Source organism: Erpetoichthys calabaricus, chromosome 5, assembly GCF_900747795.2.
Source record: "Erpetoichthys calabaricus chromosome 5, fErpCal1.3, whole genome shotgun sequence".
Lineage (NCBI taxonomy): Eukaryota > Metazoa > Chordata > Cladistia > Polypteriformes > Polypteridae > Erpetoichthys > Erpetoichthys calabaricus.
The window spans coordinates 182,956,540-182,982,422 of NC_041398.2; the positions used below are offsets into that span (position 1 = coordinate 182,956,540).

The 25,883-nt window shown below is 36.5% G+C and overlaps 1 protein-coding gene across 1 annotated transcript in view; it reads left to right on the plus strand.

Annotated features, from left to right (window-relative positions):
• Positions 1-25,883, plus strand: part of klhl8 (kelch-like family member 8) — an 80,500-nt gene that overhangs the window by 14,266 nt on the left and 40,351 nt on the right. Inside the window, exons 2-5 of the mRNA XM_028802288.2 lie at positions 4,326-4,541; positions 15,520-16,068; positions 20,587-20,773; positions 24,484-24,627. Coding sequence (XP_028658121.1) covers positions 4,344-4,541; positions 15,520-16,068; positions 20,587-20,773; positions 24,484-24,627 — 1,078 coding nt within the window. The 5' untranslated portion in view covers positions 4,326-4,343. The remainder of the gene's footprint in view (positions 1-4,325; positions 4,542-15,519; positions 16,069-20,586; positions 20,774-24,483; positions 24,628-25,883) is intronic.

Sequence of the window (25,883 nt, forward strand, 5' to 3'; positions counted from 1 at the left end):
GAGCAACAGTCCGGTATCCCTGCTAGTTATATATGAGTGCTGAATAGCAAACATCATATGAACAAAAACATGTAAAGATCTGCTGGATATTTTAATGTAAAATATATGTAACAGCAGACCCTTGTTCATGTCATCTTTGACTACATTCCTTCTTTGTTGTTTTTTCTTTTAATATTAGCTGCACTTCTGTTATTTGTTCATTTATTGTATTTCTAAAATATTCATCATTGCATTTAAAAAAAGATTAATATATTTCAGTAGTATCCATCCATCCATTATTCAACCCGCTATATTCTAACTACAGGGTCACGGGAGTCTGCTGGAGCCAATCCCAGCCAACACAGGGCGCAAGGCAGGAAACAAACCCTGGGCTGGGCGCCAGCCCACCGCAGCATTTCAGTAGCATTGCATAATGAATTTTATTAACAATGTAGTTAATGCAAGAAAGAGATTTAACTAGTGCTGGGCGGTATACCGGTTCATACCAAAAAACGTTTTTTATTTTTGTTATGATATGGATTTTTCTCATACTGCAACACCGGTTAAAATAGGCTAAGCAATGTTCGGAACCTGGCGCAGCGGGAAACTGTTTAAGGGGGGACCTTTTTCACTGTTACACCGCTAAACACGGATGCGTTAGTGGAGGTATTGCGCAGTGAAAATGGACGGTGAACATTGTAAAACTGAAGCTGTAGCAGATGATAAAGTTAAATATGATGACACAGAAGAACTTTTGCCGAAGAAAGGAGCCGTGTCTGTTGTCTGGAGATACTTTGGCTTTAAAAAGTCGGATGTGGACCAAACAACTATTTATTGTAAATGCTGTCGAGCTAAAGTTGTCGCCGGAGGCGGCAACACGAACAATTTGCTGCACCACCTTAGCCGCAAACATGCGTTGGAGTACCATGAATGCATGGAACTAAGATTGGCACCCTCCACGTCCTCAGGTAAAACTGAAAAACCTAGGGAACATTCAAGTCAGATGTCACTTGTAGACGCGTTTGCTAGAAGTACTGCCTACGACAAAATAAGCAAGCGGTGGATCAAGATAACTAACGCCATTACAGTCCATATAGCCAAAGATATGGTTCCGTTAAGTACTGTGGAGAAAGGCGGATTCAGGGCTATGATCAAGACACTGGATCCCAGATATGTGATCCCAAGTCGCAAGTACTTTAGCCAAACGACGATCCCCGACTTGTACCGAGAACACAGAGGGAAATTACAAGCAGAGGTGGCTACAGTCACCGACTATTCAACTACAGCAGGTGTGTGGTCAAGTCGCACTATGGAGCCATATCTGAGCCTGACGATTCATTTTATAAATGATGACTGGCTATTAAAAAGTTATTGCCTCCAAACAAGCTATTTTCCAAATGACCACACTGGCGAATTACTTGCTGGGGGCTTGCAGAGCAGAGGCAAGTGGCCATCACAACGGACAGTGGGGCCAACATCAAGAAGGCTGTCAAAATTAACAATTGGACAAGACTCCAGTGCTTTGGACACAGGCTTCACACAGCCATAGGTATGTAATAGTTATTAAAATAAACTATTTTAAGTAATGGTAGTAAAAACATACTATAGTAATAATGTAGCAACCTCCGCGTCAGGTTCGAGAAGAAAAAAAAACAGACAGACGTAGTAAAGTCTCACAAAAGTTTATTTGAACAGTCAAGAAATAACAACGCCGACTTTGTAACCCCACCACACAACCTTCCAGTTCCTTCTCCAACTCACCACTCTCCCCCCCTTCTCCCCTCCCGGGTGTCGCCCCCCCCTTATCACGTCTATCATGCCCCTGCTGTCATTCCTCTGCGCTGTACTCCGCCTTCCCTCAGTCGGATTCAGCAGTCACTTCAAAAAAAAAAAAAAAAAAAAGGCTTCAACCTGGCTGAGACGCTACAATAAGAAATGTAGAATGAAAGTGTGTATAATCAGTTTTCAGTTATCTCTATTATCAGTCAATACGGGTAGTCAGTCCCCTACTTACGATGGTTCAACTTAGATTTTTTGAAGTTATGATGTTGAAACCGAGACGATAATTTATGTAAAATTGTGTAAAATATACATTTTCAAGTTGGCACGGCAAACAAACTTTTCTGTGGACCGATCAATGCATTACGATACGTTGTCGGAAACTCCCACGTTGTGAGATGCCTCAGTCTAGCTAGCTATCGTTTGAGACTCCGATTTTGATGCAAGTGATCATATAGAAATGATGGAGATCAAAAATGAAAGTGAGGTACCGGGATCAGCTGATCTGACCCCAGCTGATTGTGGTGCTGAACACGTTCCTGTAGCTTGTGCTGAACACGTACTGAAAGAGCTTTCAGTACTGGTGGGAACATTGTCACGTGCCACAGGGCAGTACTCAAACCCGATGGTGTTGACCGTCTGGTTTTCCTTGCCCAGAATTTGTAATGGCTAAGATTTACATAAGTGCCTTGTTCATTATGTTCAAATGTGTGAATACACATTCATTTTTTTTTTCTCAATACTTGAATACTGTATAATGTATCTGGACTTGAAGCTTTGAAGTAATAGTATTATTACTGGAATTTGCACTATTTATTTTATTGTTATTATTACTGGGAGTTGAACTATTTATTTTATTATTATTTACTAGTTTAAATATTATGCATGGTTGAAAATATGTTGTCAAAATAGTTGTTTGCAAAATTTGTTCAATAAAAAGGTTCTATATTTTGACTGCATCTGTCATGCAATGTGATTCCTTCTCTTCATTAGTGCCACCCCCTTGAAAGCCATCACTTTATGGGACCATTCAAACCTGTGTTAACACTTTTGTGCACATTAAAATTTTTTTTTTGTACAATGCTCATGACAGTGGAATAGGTTATTCTTAGCCAGTCTACTGCAGTAATTGCAGTGGAAAATGTGGTTAACATCCACTCATGCATGGGAAAAAAATACCGTCAAATACCGTGAAACCGGGATAATTTAGAAAAATACCGTGATACAAAATTTTGGTCATACCGCCCACCCCTAGATTTAACCATGCCCTGGGCTGGAAATAAAGGACAAAGAGTAGATGACAAAGTAGAACATCGCAAAGAATTCATAAATGTTGGTGCGGTACACGTGCACAGCAGGTTAGAGATAATGGAAGTACAAAAATTCAAAAGTCTCAAAAAAAGATAGGAAAGATCGCATTAGCGCAAACAAATGGAAATTATTACTCTGTGAAATAACGGAACAGTGAAAAGAGATTGAATATATTGTTCAGATTTAAACTTTAACTCGGAGACTTGTAGATCGTCTAATTCATGTTGCCAGCGAGAATTAAGATTCCAAAAACGTTGTTGCGGTATGAAGTCCCGTGAGACGGAGACTTTTAACATGAGATTCTTTGAAGTCACGCCCTACTTACAACTATTTTCAAACAAGACCACGGTCATCTAACTTCTCAGTCACGTGAATGCTTTTGTCAGACAGACTTCCTGCGCTCTCTTCTCTTATAAATTTTAACAGGACAATCATTTTATACGTTCTAGATGACACGTCAACGACAAAGCGAAGAAGAAAGAGCATGGACAAACATTTGAGAAAGTAGTTTTATTTATTAGAGAGTAAGAAACGATATTCACTCACAGGCAGATATACGTTGCGTTCTCACAATGTAAGTCCAAACAACATTTCAAATATTGTTTTTACAAAAGTTTTAAAGTAAAAGTGAAAATAATGCATATATAACAATTCCCATGAAAGTAACAATTGTATATCCGGTAAACCAAACCCGGAGGTGGGTGAGCGAAGCCCCCTAGTGTTTTTAAAAAAATAAATAAATAAATAAATAAAATATACCCAGGTTCTTGTGAAAAGGGTCTTGGTTCTATCACAGCCAGCTTCTTTCCCAGCACATGTTGCAGTTAGTATATAATGTTGATCATTGATTTACACTAAACTGTCTGATGTAGTTTTGCCATGTAGGCTAGTTTAAACCACAATCAACTGGTATATTAGGTATTTCATATTTAAGGAATGATTTTGTGCTAATTAGTAGGTTCTACATTTCCATCAGTGTTCTCATAGCAAAATGTAATGGGTTAATTTGAAGTGTATACTATGTATTCAAAATATATAGAAGGCTGGGACAAAGTAGATTACTTAAGCAAAGGTATGGGTATATGTAAATTTAATACAAATTATTTTTAATGTTGTGCTTTACTGTAATTGATTGGTCATCTGGATACCTTAAAGAAAAAAAAACAGTAAACATTAAAGTTAACGTAGAAGTAAGCATTGCTTAGTAGGGTGTGTTATCAGAAATAGTCTCATGTACATGTTTTGTATTTTCATAGGTTAAAAAAATAGTTGGAATGGCTTCAGGAGACATGGTACCTGAACATGCCAAACTGCAAAAGCAAAAAGAGAAGGAACATCGTGAGAAGACTTTAGAAGAAGAATCTGAGGCTGATGGAAAATTTGTGTTTGAAGCACATGAAGCTTGGAAAGATTTTCATAGATCATTGTGCCGTTTATATGATGTGGGAGAGCTGTGTGACATAACACTAAAGGTGAGGCCTAAACATATCGGGTTAACTTTTTATTATTACAGTTAAAAATTGTAATATACAGTGTTGGTTCTATGAGAGCTTGCACTATGAAATTGAATCAAATAGCTTACCATGATGGTGGCATTGCTTTATTTAGCTTGTATTGCAGTTTCTTTTGTTTGTTTTCCATCCACAAGATGGAGTAGAGAGCTATGAGTCAAACTAAGCTTATTCATGCTTGCCATCACCTGCTTGCAAATGGGACTGTCCTTAACAATATGGTGAATTGCATATAACAGACTTTTTCATGCATAGAAAGAATATTTTGTTTATGTGGAAGCAGTCAGCTTTGTCAATTTCTTTGTGAGCAGAGTTTTAACAAAAGATGGTAAAAAATAGGCATCAGGTTTAGAAAAAGCCAGGCAAAATTAAGTTGATTATGTGCCTCCAACCTACTTTATTGTCATTGGCTTTTTAATTTGTGTACTTCATTTTAATATCTTTTGCAAAACATTAAGTCAATTATATTATAATACATTTTATACCTCAGATTGATTTTTTTTTTTTTTTTTTGTTTCTGTAGGAGACAGTTCAAACCTGCGTCTTTCGTTTAGATCTGTACTCGTGTACGTTACATGTGTGGTGCTATACCCTTCTTTTCATTAGGAATTGGCTGTAAATGACTGAATTTTAAATGCTCCCTACATGACACAGTCAAAGGGAAGTACGAAAGTGTGCACTTTGAATTTTAACTGTCACACAATTAAAAGAGAAAACAAAGAAATGTGAACTTTGTGTTTTAAGACTTGTTTTAACTATTGCACAATGTGGAACTATGAGACTTTTATGCAGAAAAAAATCCATGCATCATTTAAGTATACAGGGTATGTTGTTTCGATATATACTTTTGGTTTTTTTTTGCAGTTTTTGCTCAATTTTACTTCTCTGTGTTCTGGAACCTAAAAATGTAATATCATTGTCAGTCTCTTTATTTCTATACTCTGTTCTTAAATGTTTTCCAAACATAATTGTTGAATGTACTAAGAAGTATGTTATCATCAGTATGTAGTTGTTTATTATTGTCAAAACTTTACTTTATAAAACTTTTTTGTATCTTGAATGAAATATAATACAGTGGAACCTCGGTTCACGAACGTCTCGGTACACGTACAAATCGGTTTACGACCAAAAAGTTCGCCAAACTTTTGCCTCGGTTCACAACCACACACTCGATATACGAACAAGCCAGTTTCCCTTTCGGTTTGTGCGCGCCAATGATTTCCGCACGTGTTGCATTGTTCTCGGTCAGACGTGCGTACGTGCTTTCGCTGTGAACTCTTTGTGCTCTATTTCATTTCCCTTCCGTTTCGTACGCGCCGATTACTGTATTTAAGCACGTGTTCAGCCTCTCCCTGTTCATTGTTCTCAGTCAGACGTGCATGCTTTACCTGTGAACTCTTTGTGCTCTACAGTATTTCATGTGCTTTTGCAGTTAACCATGGCTTCTAAGCAAGTGAAGAGTGGTGAGAAGAAAGTTTTGCAGAAAATTGAAATTGAAGCAAAGAAAGAAGTTATTGAAAAGTATAAGCGTGGCGTTCGTGTTACTGATCTTGCCACCGAGTACAAGAAGTCAACATCTACGATTTCGACTATTCTAAAGCAGAAAGTATCTATTAAAGCGGCTGATGTTGCAAAAGGAGTTACAGCGTTAACCAGGCAAAGGCCTCAAGTGCTGGAAGAGGTGGAAAAACTGTTGCTAGTGTGGCTGAACGAGAAGCAACTTGCAGAGGATAGCGTAAGCGAGGCGATGTTATGCGAGAAAGCCAGGAAGATTCATGACGATTTGCTGTAAAACTATCTTTCTACGAGTAGCGAAAGTGAGGAATTTAAAGCCAGTAGAGGATGGTTTGAAAAGTTTCGCAAGAGAAGTGGCATTCATAGTGTGGTAAGGCATGGAGAGGCTGCTAGTTCCGACGCTGAAGCTGCGAAAGAATTCGTGAAAAATTTCACAAAATTAGTGGAGGACGAAGGCTACATCCCGCAACAAGTCGTTCGACTGCGACGAGACCGGATTGTTCTCCACCCAGTTCCTCCTCACTTCATGCCAGAACTGGACTCATCCAAGGTTAGTTTTCTTGGTGGTTTATGGTTAGTTTTTGTATTACGGATTTTTCAAAGGTTCATTTTTCGATTCGTAGCGTGATTTGTTTCCATGTTATCTTTTCTCTTTTTTCAAATGTTCATTTTTTTCCCTGTGCTTAAAACTCATTTAAAAAAAGTTTACACAGCGATTGGGTTGTAATTCTATTAGCGTAAACTCCTGCAATGTTACTTTCTTGGTTGCTTATGGTTGGCTTTTAAATAAAGTTCGGATTTGTTCAAATGTTCCTTTTTTTCCCTGTGCTTAAAACTCCAAAAAAAAAAAGTGTTTACAGCGATCGGTTCATAAGGCTACAGTATAGCGCGAACTCTTGCAATGTTAGTTTTCTCTGTTGTTCAAGGTTTTCTCAGTGTTATTCGATGTTTTTACATTTAGTTTACTATTACGCTGTGCATTCTATGGTTTAACTATATTTGTGCTTAAAAACTTAAATATATATTTACGTACAGTTCGTATGGTCTGGAACAGATTAATTGTATTTACATACAATCCTTTGGGGGAAATTGCTTCAGTTTACGACCAGAGTTTTAGAACGAATTATGGTCGTGAACCGAGGTTCCACTGTAAATGCGCTAGTCTTACATAAACTTTAGCAGTTTTTCGTTTTAAAATAACTTGCACCAAGAGTAAGAAAATATTTACTATATAGTTGGTTTCACTTGTTTTGCAAAATATACAGTTAGCAGTGCTTCAATAAAATCTTAAGCCACTTCCTAAACTGGATCTATTTGTTTAAAGTTGAAGCTATATAGTCGTTTGTATGGTGAGTAGGGCTGCTCTGATCAGGTATTTAGGGGAAATACCTATCACTGATAATGTGTTACTGAATTGGCCAATTATAATACCAATTTCAATTTTATTTCTTTATCTCCTTCAAAAAAAATCTTTACACTAAGCTTCTGCATATCCAGATACAGCGAAGTCTTATGTACTATGCTAAAGTACTAACTTAGGTATTTTTGTAATTAAGTTAAAGCCACAGGTGTTATCTCTTCATTTTGTATTAACAAAATGAAATTCGGGATACTTATTCCGAGACCATTAATATACTAAAATAAAATTACTTACTTTTTTGACTAAAAATATGTATAAAAAATATTTATCATATACATGCCATTAAAAAAAATAAAGTGCTTCTCATAATTACAAGCTGTCATATTGTTTAATTCTTCTGTAATGTACTTATTTGAAACAAAGCATAATTTAAAAAGGTACTTTTTACCATTACTTACAAAAAAATACATTAATTCATTTAATTGATATTGTCAGTTAAACTCTGCTTACGTGTGAAAATATATACAGTTAAAGGTTTTATATATACCTCACCTCTCTGAATTTGTCTCCAAACCATCCAACCTGAACTGACCCTCTCATATACTCATTTCTAATCCTGTCCATCCTTGTCACACCTAGTACAAATCTTTATATCTTTAACTCTGCCACCTCCAGATCTGTCTTATTTTTTGGTCAGTGCAACTGTCTCCAACCCATACAACATAGTTGGTCTCACTCCCATCTTGTAGACCTTCCCTTTAGCTCTTACTGGTACCCTTCTGTCACAAAACACTCCTAACACTCTTCTCCACCCTGCCTGCACTTTCTTCTTCACCCCTCTGCCACACCTCCTTTACTCTGTACTGTTGATCCCAAGTATTTAAACTTACCCACTTTCACCAACTCTACTCCCTGTATCCTCACCATTCCTCTGACCTCCGTCTCCTTCACACATATATATTCTGTCTTGTTCCTACTAACCTTCATTCTTCTCCTCTCTAGAGAATATCTCCACCTCTCCTGGGTCTTTTCAACCTGCTCTCTACTCTCGCTACTGATCATAATGCCATCTGCAAATATCGTAGTCCACAGGGACTCCTGTCTAATTTTGTTTGTCAACATTTCCATTACCATTGCAGATAAGAAAGGGCTCAGAGCTGATCCCTGATTTAATTCCAGCTCTGCCTTGAATGCATCCATCACTCCTACCACAGACATTGCCACTGATGCACTTCCCTCGTACATATCCTGTACCACTCTTACATACTTCTCTGCCACTCCCAACCTCCTCATAAAGTACCACAGCTCCTCTCTAGCCACTCTGTTATATGCTTTCTCTTAAATCCACAAAGACACAATGCAACCCCTTCTGTCCTTCTCTGTACTTTTCCATCAACATCCTCAGAGCAAACAACACATCTGTAGTGCTCTTTCCCAGTATAAAACCATACTGCTGCTCACTAATCGTCACCTCCATTCTTAACCTAACTTCCACTACTCTTTCCCATATCTTCATGCTGTGGCACATCAATTTTATCCACTGCAGTTACTACCGCTCTGTACGTCCCCCTTATTCTTAAAAATTCGTACCAGTACACTTCTTCTGGTTAAAATTCCACTGCCATCTTTCCTAAACACCTCCATGCTTCCACATGTATGTTATCTGGACCAACAACTTTTCCATTCTTCATCCTCTTCATAGCTGTCCTTATTTCCTACTTGCTAATCCGTTACATTTCCTGATTCACTATCTCCACATCATCCATCCTTCTCTCTCTCATTCTCTTCATTCATCATCCTCTCAAAGTACTTTTTCCATCTGCTCAATACACTCTCCTTGCTTGTATGTTTCCATCTTTATCCTTTATCACCTTAAACTGCTGCACACCTTTCCTAGCTTGATCTCTGTCTAGGCAATCGGTACAGGTCCTTTTCTCCCTTCTTAATGTTTAACCTCTCATACAACTCATCATGCACATTTTCATTAGCCTTCACCACCACTCTTTTCACCTTGTGCCTTATCGCTTGTACTCCTGTCTACTTTCTGCATCTTTTGACTGTCCCACTTCTTCTTTGCCATCCTCTTACTCTGTATACTCTCCTGTACTTCCCCATTCCACCACAAGGTTTCCTTTTTCTCCTTCCTTTGCCAAGATGTTAAAATATATAAATCTTCTTCTTCTTTCATCTGCTCCCTTTAGGGGTTGCCACAGCGGTTCATCTTCTTCCATATCTTTCTGTCCTCTGCATCTTGTTCTGTTACACCCATCATCTGCCTGTCCTCTCTCACCACATCCATAAACCTTCTCTTAGGCCTAACTCTTTTCCTCTTCCCTGGCAGCTCTATCCTTAGCATCCATCTCCCAATATGCAAACTTGTAGCAAATAAGATGTTAAGCATGTTAGCCTTGTAGATAGATAGATACTTTATTAATCCCAATGGGAAATTCACATAATGATAAACAAGTTTACAAGTAAAACAGACAAATTTCTGCAAATGTTTGGAGCCAATCAACTTGTATTTATTTGAATTGACAATGTGCGCAGCCGATTGGCAGTGGATAATATTATCAACCTTCGGCTCAGCCCTAATGGGGGAAACCAGACTTACAGAAAAAATTATTTTGTGGAATGTTCCCAGGATATACACATGCGATAGTGTGTGTATTTTAACAATGTGAACATAAAACTAAACCTACTGTAGGTAACTACAAAATTTGTAAGTATAATATGTCTATCATCCTACAAGTAGTGGGGGATTGTATCGGCAATGGTAGCTGTAAATGTGAGGTGGTGCCCTACACCATTTCTAGAATTGATCCTAGTCCACTATAGCAAAATCACACACATACAGTAACTAAACAAAAGTGTATATTTGCTTCTTAGTGCTTAATTTAATTAGTCTGTTGATTTGGTGGGCCCCTTTTAAAGTGATGTTACTAGCCCAGCACACCACAGCATAGAAAATCATACTGGCCATCATAGAGTTGTAGAAGATGTGGAAGATATCGCTTCCCACATTAAAGGAATGCAGTCCCCTACAGAAAAAGAACCTGTTTTACCCTTTCTTACATAGTTCCTCTGTATTCTGAGATCAGTCCTAGTTGTCATTAATGTTAACCCCCCAAGTACTTGTAGTGGTGGACCACCTCCACATCCACTCCCTGAGTGGTGACTGGACATAGAGTCACTTTGGTGCAGCCACAATCAATAGCTAGTTTCTTGGTTTTGTGAATGTTAAGTTGCAGACAATTCTCTTGGCACCAAGAACAAACTTTTCCACCTGACTCCTATACTCTGCCTCATCTCCTTTATCAGTACACACCATAAGTGCAGATTAGTCTGAGAATTTCTGCAAGAGACATGGCCTGCTATTATATTTAATGTCTGAGGTGTACAGAGTGAAGAGAAAAGGAGACAGGACCGTGCCTTGTGGTGCTGTAATGTTGCTCACATCCATATCAGAATGACAGTCCTTGAATCTCACAATAGAGATTCCAGGACACCATAAACACATCCACCTACATATCTCTGAGCTTACCACTGAACAGGGATGGTTGGATGGTGTTGAAGGCACTGGAAAAATCAAAAAACATAATCCTCACAGTGCTGCCAGCTTTGTCCTGGTGAGAATAAGCCTTGTGGAGCACATAGATAATTCTAGCCTTGTGGAACAGATAGATAATTCAGCTATTGTTCCAGTCTATTGGCTAGTGCTGCTATTCAGCCTGTCAGTTGTCTCTGCTCTGTCCTCTGTCAATATGACTCAGAGCAAATAAGTTAGCAATGTAATAAACATTGACAAAAGTGTTTTTGTTTGCACACCAGAGGCTATTATTATTAGTTCAGTGGAGCTGCTTGCTCTTGAATCTACTACGTCCGCAATTCTCAGTCACAGTCCATGAGGAACATGAAGTGCAAATCCTTTCTGCTCCACAAGACACATGGATAATGATCTCAGAAAAGGAAACTGCACAATGTATTTGAAATTTGACTTGGGTGAATGAAAGTACTAACAAGCAATGTAGTTCAATACCAAGTTTCATTATCAGCAAGTATAGTCATCTAATTAGGCCACTGGTTGGAATAAAAACCTGCTACTACTTACACTTGCCCATGAGTAAAACATATGGTTGTAGATCAATTACTGCTTTTTGTTCGTACTGAAGTTGGCTTTTGTTCATCGCCATTAGAAAACACAATTTTACAAGAAAGTATTATTTTGAATTGAGACTGGTAATTAGTAGGAATAATAGGAATTTTGGCTTTAAATATATACAATTTCTCCGTGTGACACTTTATTTAAAAGAAAAAAAAAAAAAAAAGTAGCTTCAATCAGAATTGAATATAATGCTTTAATTTTATACTATTACAATACTTCTGGTAGTGGCATTCATTTGAATAAAGTGGCAGCCGCACTGCTCTGCACAGTTAGTCTCAGCCTGGTCAGAGATACTTTTGTGCTGGCGACTTTCATGTGTGTGACTTGTAAGCCCCATTTCTCTGCTAGGAATAGTCCTCTTGCTACAACATTATTACCGACAAATAAAAAAAAATGTTGGCTAATTTTCTTTTTAATAACCTCTCCAAGTTTCAGTGATATCAGTCAAAGCATTTTTGATATTTTTGGGTGTTTAATTTTTCTATTGTAGGAAAGTTTTTTATTTAACCTAAATATAGATATATCGAAATATCCTTTCTTCATGATAGCCTATTGCCTTAGATGTATCATCTTTCCAAATTTGAGATTTTAAACTAAACAGGGAATAGTGTTTTGTTGGTGAGTGAGTGAGTCAGTCAACTTTGTGTAATATGTAGATAGATATATAGACACTGAGATTATTTTTTTATTTATTTATTACAGGTTTATAGGGTCATTATTGTCATGTGTACAAAGAGTAGTGAAATTCTTACTTACTAATCAACAATCAGCATGTTGCTACTCTTTTATCCAGGTGTAGGCAAACTATGACCCGTAGTGCATTTATTAAACAAACTAGTCATTTAGCCCGTTACAATACCGGGCGCTAGAACAGTAGTGCATAAACATTAGTAGGAACAGTCTATATTAAATGGCAAGGAACTTTGACCTCATTCTGTTTGTTGGTCGTATTTTTCTTTCTTTCAGCCTTTCTTTTGTTAATGTTTACTTACTTGCTGAGCTGACCGTTCTTCGTGGGCTGCCGCTGTGTATAGTGTGTCTTTAATTTTCTGTGACAGTAATACTGTCTTGTACGTCCGTTAATTTTCTCTGGCGGTAATACAGGCGTGCGCGTTGGTAATATGCCTTTAATCTCCTCTGACAGTAATACTGGCTTGTATGTGGCTGTAATATGAATCACTGTATGGTGTACCTTTAATTTCCTCTCGCAGTAATACTGGTTTGTGTTTCCGCAAAACGGCTGTAACTTTCTCTGACAGTAATATCGCGCAGCGCACCGTGCCCCACGCATGCACACTTCACCAGAAGACACACACACACACACGGACATCTGGACGCACACAGGGATTTTATTAAAGAGGATGTTGCAAGTTGCTGTCCTTGTCTGAGGATACAATTTACTAAATTGTGTGTGCAGAGCACTTAGCGGTTTAAAAAAAAAAAAAAGGGGGCTGATCTTAATGCTGACCATCTGAACAATTTTCTGCCTCTCTCTCTCATCTTCGAGTTACTTAGTGTGTTGTGTCCTCCCAACTCAATAGTAACTTGTAATAAATTGATGGAATCTTTTCTGTCTGGTTTCAGAGCACAGCAGAGCTGTGAGACTGCTCTGTTTAGATAACTAATGATCTTATTATAGCAGCAAACTCTGGGAAAACCAGTATAATTCTGTTAGTGCAGTATTTGATATTGTCAAGCATTGTCTTTGGCAATCTCCTCTGTTGGTTTAAATGAGTGATAGGCAAGAATTTGCACCAATCACACAAGGAGCTCCTCAAGGCTCTATCCTTTGCTGTTCTGTATAAACATGCTTTCCTTTGGCCAAATTATTCTTAGCTTTGAACTAGGTTATCATTTTTATGTGGATGATACTTTGATCTATTTTGGTGTTTAAAAGTGAAAATTCCTCAGAGTGTTCTCGGCTCAAAACTTGCCTCTTTGAAATTTAACCCAGGATGGAACAGAACTCTTGAAATATAGCTGCGGCAAAATTTTAAGTCATTCTAAATGGCACCAAAACTCAGCTTAAGAAAATAAGTTTATTGATTACTTTTGGTGATATCTTTACACTTTCTTCTTCTGCAGAAAATAATGGTGTAATTTTTGATTCCTCACTTTCTTTTTCTACCCACATAAGCCAAAACTTTCTTTCACTGCTGTATCATATTTAGTATTCGATCTTTTGTCTCCATTTCTGATATAGAACTTTTCCATGCTTTTATTACATCCCACATCAACTGCAACTCCCTTCTGACAATTGCCTATTCTAATGTTATCGCAGCTTCAGTTGGTACAAAATTCTTTCAGCAGGATTTCTTACACAGACCCACAACAGCAAACATATAACATCGATTCTCCTTTGCCTTCACTGGCTTCCCTGGGTATTACAGGATTAAATATAAAATTATATTACTAACATATAAATCTTTAAATGGCCTTGCACAAACTACATCAGTAACCTCCTCGATCACTATGTTCCTGTTCACACTCTAAGGTTCACAGGTTCTGGCAATCTTGTCGTGTCCAAATCTAACCTGTGCTCTATAGAGGACAGAGCCTTCAGCTCTGTTGCACCCAGACTTTAGAATGACCTCCCTAAATTAATGAGATCAGCTGACTCAATTCATTCTTTAAAAAAAAAACAAAGAATCCCAGAAGTCATTTAAATTACCCAGAAATACTGACCCTTCTTTCAATTTCTACACTCTGTCCAGGTGATCACGATGATTTGCATTTGTAACACAAATTATTTGTTCAGTTTTCTTGCAGTATTTTGTATGTTTTTGCCTTTTATTATGTTTTTTTGGTTTCATACTCTTCATTCAAATCTTTGTATTTATCTTTTAGTGTTTTAAGCAAAAATTATTTGTATCCTGTATTCTGTTTTCCCTGTTCGTTTTGAATTTCTGTGACGTGCTTTGAGCACGGGAAAGGCACTTAATAAAAAAGATTAGTATTATTGGCCTGTGTTCCAATTCCACCTCAATATCATTGCACAGATAGTTAATAAAGGTTCTAGCTTTTCAATCAGATTTTTAAATTACCTGCATTCAGCGAAAGATGTTTTTGTTTGCTGTTTTGTTTTATTTCAGTCATGTGGTAATGTCATGCAATAGACAGTACAAGACTACATTTCGCTTTGGCAGTAATTTGTATTGCAAAGGTTGATACAATGAAATTCTGTTTTATGTCTAGTATTTGTGCTAAAAAATGAAGAGAACTTAACACCAAAAATTAAAAGTATGGTAAATTCTTAATTAAAATTTAAATATAATCCAATCTTTATCACCTTGGATAAACCTATTTTAAGGCACACTAAACAATCAGTAGGTTGTTCCTCAGAAATTGTTCTTGCCCTTTTCAATAACCATTAAAATTGTGTAACTGTGCCGTCTTTGTTTAAAAATAACATCCATCCATCCATCCATCTTTCCTGTTTATCAGAGTCAGAGTTATTGGGCCTAAGTCAAGAAGAATCCCTGCACATGGTGCCGGTCCTTTACAAGGTGAACACACCCTCTCCTCAAGGGCCAATTTTACAATTATAGTAGTTCACTTAACCTACATGTCCTTGAGTTGGGAACATAACGTGGGCTTTACTTAAGGTAATATATGTGTTTTCTATTGTGTAATTTGCATTCTGTTCATTTTGAGATCCTCCTTATCACCTTAGCAAAAAAAATAGAGAAATGTAAATACAAAAATTGATTGGATTGACTGCACAATGGGATGTTTTACTTTTGAATTAACTAGAAGAAATTTTCTAAACATTAACAAGGAATCACATAATTAAAAAGAAGAGTTAATGGTGCCATTTCTTGAACTTGCAGTGTATTTTACTTTGCACAATCAAATGAAACCTTGTAAGGATAAAGGTGACTGTTATTTTTTTCTCTCTACAGGTTGGAAACAAGTTAATACCATGTCACAAACTAGTTTTGGCTTGTGTGATTCCATACTTTAAGGCCATGTTTTTGTCCGATATGGCTGAAGCAAAACAATCTTTAATTGAGATTAAAGACTTTGATGGCGATGCAATCCAAGATTTGGTAAAGTTTGCCTATACCTCCAGGATCACTCTCACTGTGGACAATGTTCAACCTCTTCTTTATGCTGCCTGTATTCTTCAGGTGGAGCTTGTTGCACGAGCCTGTTGTGAGTACATGAAAGCTCATTTTCATCCATCGAACTGCTTGGCAGTCAGAGCATTTGCAGAAAGTCACAATCGCATTGACTTAATGGATATGGCTGACCGATATGCTTGTGAGCACTTTAATGAGGTTGTAGAATGTGAGGACTTTCCCTGCATCTCTCCTCAGCATCTCCGAAGCCTTCTGTCATCCAGTGACCTTAGGATTGAAAATGAAAAACAAGTTTACAGTGCAGCAATCAAATGGCTTAAAGCTAATCCAGAGCATCATGCTGCCTGGTTGGATGAAATACTTTGTCAGGTAAGGTGTAATATTGTATTTACCACATGTATAATATTTTAAGTAACAATGGTTTTAATTTTCATAGAACAGTTACTTCAGCAACTAACTTGGTATCTTTGCATAGTGTATATTTTGAATTATATGTACTTTATTATGTTTTGGATACAAGCACAATAATGGTATTTTAACAGTATCTCATCCTGTATCCTGGACTTCTAAATGTGATGTGACTTTTCTTTAATGGGCCAGAGAGGAATGTCTCCATCAGAAATATATCAAAAGTTTTTAGTTTTTTAATTTTTTTATTGCTGTGTTTGGATGGCATGGTGCTTTACATACCAGATTTGCACTGTGTTTTTGTTTTTTGTTTCTCAGTTATGATGCTGTCATAATACAGTGACAAAAATGTACTGCAAGTGGTTGCAGATGTTATGAATAATAAGAAGGCAAATCAGTTAATGGTGTTAGAAACCATAACAGGCCCTTGTGTCAATTATTCCTCATTATATGGCTGCACAGAAATAATCCTGGGAGATGCAGAAGTATGTATAAGAGAAGTTGTCAATTTCATAACGTGCCAATCATTATTAGCAAAAGAATTTTTTAAAAATATTTTTGGCAAAAAAAGTTGCTATTATCTATCTGTAAACTATTGCAGTACCTAAAAAACCTACATCTTGTGAACCATAGGTCTTATGATGTGCAGATATGTCATGCATCAAACAATAATTAAAAAAAAAAAAAAAAAAAAAAAAAAAAAAAAAAAGCAAGTTTAAATTCGCTTATGATTTAAGAAAATTAAATTTAGACTTTCAAGTTTGTAAAGTAAATTCCAAAGTTAAATCTGTTTGACACCCTGAAGCAGGAGTTGATTTTAGGGAAGCTACAGTGTCAATAAGCTTAAAGGCATTCTACAAAAAGCAATGTCAAAAATGATTTAAGTTTTTGAATGTGTGATGTAAAAACTAAGAAAAATACCTCACGCTATCTCTGTTAAACATGATGTAATCTCTTATTGACTCTAATGTAATTTTAAAGTAGGCACAGAGTGTCTTGTGTTTTTGTTTTCATCTTTTCCACTATGAGATTAAACAGTAACCCTTTAAAAATTAAAATGTATGCACATAGCATGTGGAAACACACATACTGTATGGACTACAAAGCTGACAACACATGGTAATAGATCTGAGCTGCACTCCACTCCATTCTAGTTTGGGTACTTGATGACATAGGGAGATTTTTATTTTAATTATGAAGTTAAATATTCATACTACCTTCCTCATGTTAACACATGAAGTATATGTGAAACAGTATCTCCCACCATTATGAGCGCTACTCTGAAATGTACAATTCAAGAACTGATGAAAACATGCATACTTCTGGTTCTGTGAGCAAGGCATAGGAACTAAGAAATCCTTATTTCCATGCTCCGGATATACTCCTCAATATTATGGATTAAGTGGAAAGAAGTCCTTGTAAATTGACATTGTGGTTTAATCACAACAGATGGGCTGAGCAGGGTTTTGGAGTCGGTAGATAAATCCTTCGACTCCGACTCCATAGTTTACGGTACTTCTGACTCCGACTCCTCTGTATTTAATATGCTAATGTATTTTTCATGTTGATTGAAGGAAGGCAACATACATGCCATTTAACCACAGATCTACTGGCTAGGAAGCTGACTCTCTACCGTATTAGCCAGTTTAAACAAAAAACACAAACCCCTGAACACACATCAGGCCATAGCACACACCTCCACCTACATCATTACACTTGTTTACACTCAGATTAACTTGTTAGACACATTATATCTGAAATAAAATGAAAACACTTTTTGTAATGGACCATAATCCAGATTACAATATGTGAATGTCAGGTTGTATAATACCTCATCTGAACTTCAAACTAGTAGTATTACACAACTATGCACTGGGCTATTGTTACATCAGAGAAGTACTTAATTATGACTATTGTTTGTGAAATGGGACATTTAAATTGTAATGAAAAAAAATACAGCAAGTTCAAGTTGGGGTCGGTACATTTTTGCCGACTCCGACTCCGACTCCAGGTACCCAAAATTGTCTCTGACTCCTTGACTCCGACTCCACAGCCCTGGGGCTGAGGTTTGTTTTTCATTAACATTTTAACACTAGAATTACCAAAGCCTATGAAAAAACTCATAGATCCGTCCCACCTCTCTGCCAGCGTCTTTTGTCCTATAAATGTGTCGATAAGCAGCAAGCAGCCTACTATCACATCCCCCCACCGCCGCACAGTTTTCTCAGCTCAAGTCTGTTTACCTGCGTGTCAGTTGCTTAAAGTTGTATAGAGTGAGAAGTCAAGCAAAATGACACCTGTTATAAATACTATATCATTATTTGGAACACATGCATTTAATGTGTGTTCCGTGTCTACAACAATCTATTTAAACACATCATTAAAACAAACATTTTTCATGTTTTAGTAATAATTGACAAAATGTAGACATGAAGTGTATGATGTGTGAAGCCTGAAGTCCAAATATCAAAAACACTTTCACAAAAGGTACAAATATAACAGAACAAGTGCGCTTCTATCCAAGAATATAACTGCAGAAAAAGGACCCGCGTTAGGGTTCAACATTCACACCCCTGTGATACAACCACTTCAGTGTCATTTTGCTTTACTTCTCACTCTATACAACACTAAGCAACTGACACGCAGGTAAACAGACTTGAGCTGAGAAAACTGTGCGGCGGTGGGGGGGATGTGATAGTAGGCTGCTTGCTGTTTATCGACACATTTACAGGACAAAAGACGCTGGTGGAGAGGTGCAAAGGGATTTAAGGTGGGATGGATCTACAAGTTTTTTCGTGGGCTTTGGTATTTCTAGTGTTAAGGCACACTGCACTTTTCAGCCATGCAGATGGAGAGCATTTTCAAAATGTTACTAACTTTTTTAAAAAACATTCTTTAATGATGATAAAATAACCAATAAAGGATGATGTAATATTCTTTCCTTAATAATGAAACTCTTAAAAAAAGTAGCCTTGACTAACTGCAGTTTTGTAAGCTAAACATTGACTGCAACAATTGTTCAGTACAATAATTAATAAAATGATCATTGGGAAGCAGAGGACAGGTTTACATTAGACAGCTGTTTGGAAAGAAGACTGTAACATTATTCAAGATATACTGTATAAATAATGAAGGCATGAGTGAAGATGGCACAAGGTCTACATGCAAGACCTGCTCATTGCATTTACCATTAAAGACAAATCGCCTCTTTGCTCTGAAAATTTGCATAAGATTAATATGGATAACTTAAATTATTTCAGTTTTGTTTTTGGACTACTTTAATGTCATCATGTTATTGCATACAGTAGCTCAAAGCTGTTTCATTATATATTTTATAATTTTTCTAATGTAATATGTGTTAATGACAATGAAATATGAACTTCATATGTGATGACAAGTGTTATTTTATTGCTAAATATTTTTTCTGCTTTTTAAAAAATACTTTTAAGTGATCTGTAATATTCTATACTGTAATTTTTTTCCTAGTATGTGTATTGACTAAACTAATATATACAGTATAAATATTTTTAAAACTATTCATTTTTTCAGATAATTCATTACAAGATTTTTTTAAAGGTTTAAAATTTTGTTTTAATTTTTTTTTATTCTGCCTTTACATCAACAAATAATGAAATTTAAATAATTGTTTACAGATTTGATTTCAATTGTATTACTGCTTTTAAGTGAATTTCTTGTATTAAAACATTTTTAGAAACCCATTCATTTATTGTAAACTAGTCATTTAGCCCGTTACAATAACGGGCGCTAGAACAGTAGTGCATAAACATTAGTAGTAACAGTCTATATTAAATGGCAAGGGACTTTTACCTCATTCTTTTTGTTGGTCGTATTTTTCTTTCTTTCAGCCTTTCTTTTGTTGATGTTTACTTGCTGAGCTGACCGTTCTTCGTGGGCTGCCGTTGTGTATTGTGTGTCTTTAATTTTCTGTGACAGTAATACTGTCTTGTATGTCCGTAATATACCTTTAATTTTCTCTAGTGGTAATACAGGTATGCGCGTCGGCAATATGCCTTTAATCTCCTCTGACAGTAATACTGGCTTGTACGTGGCTGTAATATGAGTCACTGTATTGTGTATAATTTCCACTCGCAGTAATACTGGTTTGTATTTCCGTAAAACGCCTGCAACTTTCTCTGACAGTAATATCGCGCATCGTACCATGCCTCGCCAGAAGACACACACACACGGACACCTGGACGCACACAGGGATTTTATTAAAGAGGATTGTTTATTGGTGTTCAAGGCTCAATAAATGCGCATGCTTCCCCATAGAGAGAAACACATTCTGCACATTTTTTCTATTTTGGGAACACATTTTCAGCTTATTTATATTAGTTCCAATATCATGTTCTTTTTCCATTTCCTTGTTGGTCATTTCATGTTACTAACTTGTATATACACTTATTGTTCTATTACAAAGTTTTGTAACAAACCTTATGTCTGGTATTTTATTGTTAGGTGCGTCTACCACTGTTGCCTGTGGAATTTCTCATGGGAACTGTTGCAAGAGAAGAAATGATAAAATTCAACCTAAAATGCAGGGATCTTCTAGATGAAGCTAGAAACTATCACCTTCATTTGAGCAACAAAGAAATCCCAGGCTTTGAATACTCCATGCGCACAATTCCTAGGAAATACACAGCAGGTAAATGAAAAACAGTGTTTTATATATTATATAATATTAATTTTAATTTTAATCTGCCTTCAGCCTCTACAGACTGGAGTGCCTACAAAACTGCCTCCTTCAACATCCACGTATACACTGATGCTGTAACTTGATATATTAGATCTGGTGAAGAGTTTGCATTCCAACAAAAACAATTGTGAATTTTAGCAATGATAAGCCTTGGTTCATTCCCAAAGCTCAGACAACTGCGCCAGGACAAAGAGTATACTTTCAGATCTGGAAATCGTGAGTAATATGGGAAAGCCAAGTATATCTTGACGAAAGAGACTTTGTACTCATGGAGAACCATGTTGTTGTGACGGGGCATGTTTTCAAATGCTCATTTTCATATCAATACTAAATTTTTGGCTATTTTTATAGCCCTAACTAGAAGTCTTTGTATCTCCAGTTTGTTTGTGGTGGCTAGTAATTTTCTCTTTTTTTATGGTGTATTCAACATATACCATATACAGTTAGTTTCCTGAAAATTATGTCTTTAACATATTATAGATGCATGCACACTCTTAGTGCATATTTTATATGCTGTCTTGTGAATAGAAATACTGGTACACTGCCATACTATTATTATGACTACTAGAGGGCTTAGCCCCCTGCTCGCTTCTCTCGCCAACCCCCGTGTTTGGTTTTCCGGATACACACTTTTAAGATTTTTTTTTTTCTTTGAATTGTTGCTATTTCGTTAGTTTCACTTTTATTTCAGAACTTCTTTAAAAACAATATTTGTAATCTTGCGAGTCCCAATATGCTGAATCTTTTTAATGAGGTCAGGATAGGTTTCTCTGTTTGGAATTTCAGCACAGACAAAACGATCTACATCGTCATCAGCAGTTAATGTTTTTTTTTTTTTTTTACAAAGTAAAAAAGTAAGTAGAATTCTGCATTGGACTCTAGTCTGTAAAGTCGTGCTATTTTCCTCTCACAGTTCCAAAGGTACATGGGGTTACCAAGGTGATACCCCAGCTTTTGTCTAGGTTTTTGTACAAGGGCTAGACAGAACGTTTTTGACTCCTGGGGTAAATGTAGCTTTTTAAATAAGCAGACAGATAAATATATATACACTAACAAAGTAACCAATAAATGCATGTGCGGTAAACTCCGTTTTTGAAATTCTCAAGACTCTTTATTTGTCACATGCAGGACAACACGCAGTGAAATGCATCCTGATCCGCTTATCAAAAGCTGTGCAAAGTTAGAAGAATATCAGTTAAATTAACAAAATGTCATAGATTGAAAGATAACAGTATAGTAGAACATAATAAATAAGTAAAATTATGTGAATACAGTAGAATTAAGTGTTAAGGTGCAATAGTGTAGTAATTATTGTGCAAAACCAAAGTTAGAATGGTGCATAGTTAAATGAGGCAGTTTGTTTGTTTGTGCTACTGCAATGCTTTACTTTCTTTTTTTATATTTTCTAATTTTCCTACTTTCATATCCTTTAACTTTCTCCACATGTGTATAGCGCCTTTTTTTTTTTTTTTTATTGAGCCTTTCTAATTTCACTGGTTTCATAGTCTCTAACCTGCTCTGAATGTGTTTAGCGCCAACGTTTGTAAACGTCTTTATGAAGTTCTACTTTGTCATTTTACTCATTGTCTTTTAATTCTGAGCCGTACAGTACAATACATAGAACAGAATAAATCCTCAATGCAGTATGAAAATAAAAATTCTAGAAGTACGGAGTAGAATTTCACATTAGATGATATCACATAATATGATTTGGATTTGTTTTAAGTCGTAGAGACCTCATTCATCTAGCTGCTTCCCCCATTTTGCCATTCCACATCTGAAATAGCGCTAATCCGATGAAAGGACCCCTCATTCCCACGTCCCCATTCATCAGGGATGACTTTACCTTAGGGCAGGCAATCTACAATTTAAATAGATTGTTATTTTCTTGTGAATTGTTACATATGCATTATTTTCACTTTTACTTTAAAAACTTTTTTAAAAACAATACTTTTTCTTTATTTCCTGCCCCGTGCGAGGTTACATCTCTTTCTTCCCAGACGTATAATACTGCTCGTGTTGTGAAGGGTGTTGCGGCTGAACGTACTTTAAGGATATGCCTTTGGATCATTTGCTGTCTTTTTGCTGCTTGCTATCTGCCTCTTCTGCCTGTTGCATGTTGTTGTTTTAAGAGCTGGAAACACATGATGCTTGCCTGCCAAAAGCAATCCAACAACTGCCAGCTTAGAGGTCTGTTGACTTGCTTTAAGTGATGGCTCACTGCCTGGTCTCACGTGACATTGTAAAAGCAATACCTGTCTTTTATTTCTGGCCACTGGCGTGGTTGAATTCTTTCTTGCAGGATGTATAATGCTGCTCACATTCAGTTGGGGTAGCTCCACATGTGTATAGCGCCGTTTTTTTTTTTGTTTTTTTTTTTTTTGAGCCTTTCTAATTTCACTGGTTTCATAGTCTCTAACCTGCTCTGCATGTGTTTAGCGTCAACGTTTGTAAACGTCTTTATGAAGTTCTACTTTCTTTTACTCATTGTCTTTTAATTCTAAGCCGGATTGGACGTGCTTTTTTTTCAATTCCACTTGTTCCGGGCTGATAATTACTTTCCTTATTTTCTGAATTTGCACCTCGATTATTCTTTTTTGCTCTTTTTTCTGTCCAACGCATTTGAGTCTCTTTTTTCGCGCCCGATTGGACGTGCTTTTTTTTTTCATTCCACTTTTTCCGGGCTGATCATCACGTTCCTTATTTTCTAAATTTGCACCTAGGTTATTGTTTTTCTTTTTAGCATTTTTTTCTCTCCATCGCTCTTGGGTCTCTCTTCTCCGCGCTTTTCTTTCTTTTTTGTTTAATCGTCGACATTTCGTTTCTACCCTATTCATTTCTACTGTATTGCCCTTATACACTTTATATGCACTGAGAGCCCTGGAGCTGTGTGTGCTGCATGACTGCCTTTACACTACTGATTTGTTTTTTTTGATATTGCTTGTAAGTAGGGTGTGTCTTGCAAGACTCTCGTTCTATGTTCCCGTGAGACGCACCGTGGCAGGTCTCTTTCGTCTCGCGGGTCTTTAAATTATCTACCGAGAAGATCACGTATCATAGACTATCAGGACAGGGGACAGGATTTCTTTTTATAATAGAGAGACATGATAATTTTTTACTACATTTTGTGGAATGTTGTTGCACATTTAATGGATCTTGTCACAAAGATTGCAAGCAGTAAACTGAATCTTTGAAAATCTCAGATATGACTGTTATTGCATGCCGAGGTTCTTGATAATTATAAAAGTATTATATTTTATTATTTTTGCCTTATCTCTTTCAACTTTGCTTTTTCAACAGATTTCTTGCCTTCATTCTTGGTATAGGTGTGATTGTGCAACACTTGAGATCTTACTTTATTTCAAAACTTGGCTGGTACATTTTTGATCATATAAGAATACTTTTTACATCTTCACAGATTGCTTTAAGGCACCCAAAGAAAGTATTCAGAATTATTCTCTGCACTCGCTTCATAAAATGTGTGATTGAAGTAGAGAAATAGTTGGTTATGAGGGTAGTGTTGTGTGAATGGGCTGCTAATTAAATTGATAGTGCTGGCCATGTAGGTTGTCACAATATTGATTAATTTTCATAAGTATGAATTGAAAACAAAACAGTGTAGATTTTGCTATTCTACATATTCCTTTTTTCCCTTTTAGGAGTACTTTTCTGTGTTGGGGGCAGAGGAGGATCAGGAGACCCTTTTCGTAGTATTGAGTGCTATTCTGTTAGCAAGAACAGCTGGTTTTTTGGCCCCGAGATGAATAGTAGAAGGAGACACGTGGGAGTTATCTCTGTTGGAGGTATTTTTTTGTTCACTGTCCTTGCTTAATGTTGAATGATTTTTTATTTTTCCTGTAATTGCTGGATTATTTTTGTTGTTAAGAAAATCCAGACATTAGGCCAGTACAATATACAGACTTTCTACTAAAGGATAAGTGCGGTATTTTTCAAGTCCATTATTTCTTCACAAACAGTGTAAATATGCATGATTATATTATGCAGTTGTGTTCTGTGTTATCCATTTTCTGTAGATTTTTTAAAAATATCTTGCCGAGACTGACGGTATACAGTGGAGGGTAATGAGCATGGGGCACCACTGGATGGCTTAAAAATTTACTGATGAAGCAGCAAAAGGTTTGATATAAGAAAACACCAGCATGTGTTTGTAACAACAAACAGGATCTGGTAATAATCATTTTATCACATATCTCTGTTACTATTTTTTCTCATAGTAAAGATAGATTTTCTATTTGCTTGTGTGAGTCCTCACATAAATATGGAAATAAATAATAATAAAATAAAAAAAAAACATGTGGCTTGAAAAGCTTGTTGTGATTTGGTCTTCTGAGAGGAAAGCAAGCCTCGTGTGGTGAATGGTTATTGCAAAAGAAGACAAATGCTGAGGTATCATGCACAGCTTGTATTATTTTAAAGTGGCTGAATTTCATTATATTGCTGTTTTTCTAGTTCAAAAATGATATTTAAATAATTTTACAATGTGCTAATGATAGCAAGATCTGGATCAATATTCAAAGACTGTATTGGACATGTTTAGTAAGTTTTTTAAGCTTTTATTTTCTGGTGGTGCCTAATGTCCCATCAGCCACCATTTTAATTGAGCAGTATCCCTGTTGGTTGAAATAATGCATATGAAATTCTTTTGAGGCAGAAATGGAGATGTGTGACCCATCATTTGAACTGTTACACTGAGGAAACCTCCATGTGTATTCAAAGCCTCTCACAATTTTAGAGTCTACTTCTGTGAGGCTGATGTACTCCTTCTGCAGAGCTGACTACAGAGCGCTGAATAAACAGGCTTACTGATGGTTAGCTTATTAAAAAAAATTGGATAAGGTGGTATAGCCAGAACCAGTGGGAAGATACTGTAATACCACTTTTGGCATGCTTTACAACTAGTATCCATGGCAGACATATCTCATAAATGCAGAAATAGTTTTTGTCACCAGGTACAGAGACTATACAGCCAGTTGCAGTCATTGAACAATCTTAGTGGGATTTTATTTTATTGCATTAGTGTTCACAAGTCTTGATTGAC